A 2,846-nucleotide genomic window follows, 5' to 3' on the forward strand; every position below is an offset into this window, starting at 1 on the left:
CGGGGGTCAGGGAGGTTTCGGTGCCCCTGAACCCCCCCCAGGTGTTCCAGCGCCGCCAGGACGGGGGCACGGATTTCTGGCGGGGGTGGGACTCGTACGCCCGCGGCTTCGGCAACGTCAGCGGCGAATTCTGGCTCGGTAAGGGGGGACCCTGGCGGTCGGGGGGACCCCGGGACTGGCGGAGAGCCGTAAAAATCTGAGGGGACTTGGGGCACCCCGGGGGTTTGGGGGACAGGGGGAACTTTTGAGGAGAGCCAGCTCCTGGGGCTGCAGCAGGGGGGAGCCCCAGAACCTGGGGGCTCCCCAGGGGTCCGGGAGGGGACTCGTAGGATCCAGGGGAGGTCCAGGAAATTGGGAAGCAGGTTTTGGGGTGCAGGGAACAAGGCACTGACTAAGAAGTCCGGGGGGTTCGCCCAAGGATCTGGAGGAATTTAGGGGGTCCCCAAATATTCAGGTCTGGTTTTGGGGGTCGCAGGGCTCCGGGAAGGACTTGGAGGGTCTCCAGGAGTTCCGCGGGGGAGTTCAGGGCGGGCTCGAGGGCTCTAGGGGACACTTGAGGGGTCTCCGGGAGTTTGGTGGGGGGGGTTCGGGGGAGCCGCAGGATTTCTGGGGGTGCCGGACGATTTTGGGGCGCAGGCAACGAGGCTCTGCACGAGCTGACGACCGCGACCCCGACGGAGCTGCGCGTTGACCTGCGGACTGCCCGCGACTCCGCCTTCGCTCTCTATCGCGACTTCGCTGTCGGCAGCGCCCAGGAGCGATATCGGCTCCGAGTGGGAGCGTTCAGCGGCACCGCCGGTGCGCGGGGTTCGGACCTTGGGGAATTCTGTGGGTCCCGCTGGTGTTTGGGATCCCTGGCGGTGTTTGCCATCCCAGATCCGCTGCCTGGCAGGGGTCTGTGGAGTCCTTGGCGGATTTGGGGGTCCCTGGTGGGTTTTGGGGTCCCTGGGGTGTTTTGGGACTCCCTGGAGCGTTTTGGGGGGTTATTGGGGTTCCTGCTGGGTTTTTTGGTGTTTCCTGGTGGGTTTGTGGGGGCTGACAGCGTTCCCTCGCAGGGGACGCCCTCTCCTACCACTCGGGCAGCCCCTTCTCGACAAAGGACCGGGACTCCCGGGACCCTCGGGACCGCCGGGACCCCTCGGGGCGCCCCCACCCCCCGCCCTGCGCCGTGGCCTACGGGGGAGCCTGGTGGTACCGAAACTGCCACTACGCCAACCTGAACGGGCGCTACGGGACCCCCCGAGACCACCAGGTACCACGGAGAAGGGGATCGGGGGGTATGGAGGGGCTATGAGGGAATCTGGGGAGGTTCGAGGGGGCTTTGAAAGGAGCTGTTGGGTGTTTTTAGGGGGCTGTAGGAGGCTTGGGGGGCTATGGGAGTGGGTAGGGAGGTCTAGGGGGCCTTTGGGTGGACTATAGGGGGGCTATGGGGGTGTATGAAGGAACCTATGTGAGGGTCTGTGGGTGTCTCTGAGGGTCCACAGGGGTCTGTGGGGGTCTACAGGAGTCTATAGGGTCGATGTGATTCTACACAGCCTGTAGGGGTCTGTGGTCTCTGTATGGAGAGATCTGTAAGGGTCCATGAGTACCCATGGGAATCCATGAAGGTCTGGGGGGCCTATGGGGATCCATAGGATCTGTGGGGGTCTCTATGGTGTGTAGGAGTCTGTGGGGATTTATGGGTGTCTCTGGAAGTGTACAAGGGTTCTGACCCCCCCTTTTCCCCACAGGGCATCCACTGGTTCCCCTGGAAAGGCTTCAATGTCTCCATCCCCTTCACCGAGATGAAGCTGCGGCCGCAGCGGGGCTGAGGGGGCTGGGTCCCCTGAGTGCTGGACCTAGGGGATCCCGGAGTCTGAGGGGACCCCTGGGTGCTGGGGGGTCCCAGATGTGACCTGGGGAGGCTCAAAGATAAAACTTTTATTGGAGGGTACTAAAAGCTGATGGTGATTCCCCTGTCCTGTGGTGAACTGGGAACTGGGAAAGGAGAGAGCACAAAATCAGGATGAGGTCAAGGTCATCCCCGGGGTGAGAAGGGGCATGGCAGCTCCAAATGGTCCTTGTGGTTCTGGTCCCGGTGTTGCTTGAAGTGCTGGACCCGATCTCTCATGGAGATGCTGAGATGTCCCAACCTGGGCAACACGAACACGTGGGCAGGGATGGGGTGGGATGGGATGAAGCATCCAGTGAAGCCAAAAACAGAGGTCATGGAGTCAGGCTGAACAACTGCCTGGAACACTTTGGGTGTCCTCCTGAGACTCAGATGGATTTGGGTCAGGGTTGTGCCATGGTCACATCATGGTTGTCTCCTGGTCACGTTGTGGTCATCTCATTGTCACAGGCATCTCATGGTTGTGTCATCTCTTGTCACCAATGATCCCATGGTCATCTCCTTATCACTACCACTATCGCTCATGTCATGGTCATCTCAGGTCACTCAGCTCCTGACCTGGAGTGGGAATTCAATCCCTGACCTAGCTGTGGGGTCCAGTCCCCAATCTGGGGTGGGAGTTCTGTCCCTGGGCCATGGATCCCTTCCAGCACCTCAGGATTCCTGGGGTCCTTTATTCCATGATAAAGAGGCACGCCCTCAACTCCTGTGGCATCAGGAAAGGCTCCAGCAGTTGGGGCTCCACGAGCAGCTAAATCTCTCTGGAGTGCGTGGCCCAGAATTGCTCAAGAGGAAGGGATGGGATCTGCAGCAGAAGGTGCTGGCACAGGTCACAGGTGGCCACAGCTGCATCTGTGCCCAACCCTCGTGGGGACCCTGTCCTGAGGGGTTCCTGCTCCAGGAGGGATCCTGAACTGGGCTCCAGCATGAGGGTCAAACCCTGCTCAGGGCCAGC

General features: G+C 61.3%; 1 protein-coding gene across 1 annotated transcript in view; it reads left to right on the top strand.

The window, feature by feature from the left end:
• Window positions 1–1,953, top strand: part of LOC107199317 (tenascin-X-like) — a 14,431-nt gene extending 12,478 nt beyond the window's left edge. The window contains exons 12-15 of the mRNA XM_015616644.3: window positions 42–138; window positions 637–798; window positions 1,056–1,252; window positions 1,731–1,953. Coding sequence (XP_015472130.1) covers window positions 42–138; window positions 637–798; window positions 1,056–1,252; window positions 1,731–1,811 — 537 coding nt within the window. The 3' untranslated portion in view covers window positions 1,812–1,953. The remainder of the gene's footprint in view (window positions 1–41; window positions 139–636; window positions 799–1,055; window positions 1,253–1,730) is intronic.
• Window positions 1,954–2,846: the final 893 nt, after the last annotated feature.

The sequence above is a fragment of the Parus major genome, unplaced genomic scaffold (genome assembly GCF_001522545.3).
Source record: "Parus major isolate Abel unplaced genomic scaffold, Parus_major1.1 Scaffold572, whole genome shotgun sequence".
Taxonomy (NCBI): domain Eukaryota; kingdom Metazoa; phylum Chordata; class Aves; order Passeriformes; family Paridae; genus Parus; species Parus major.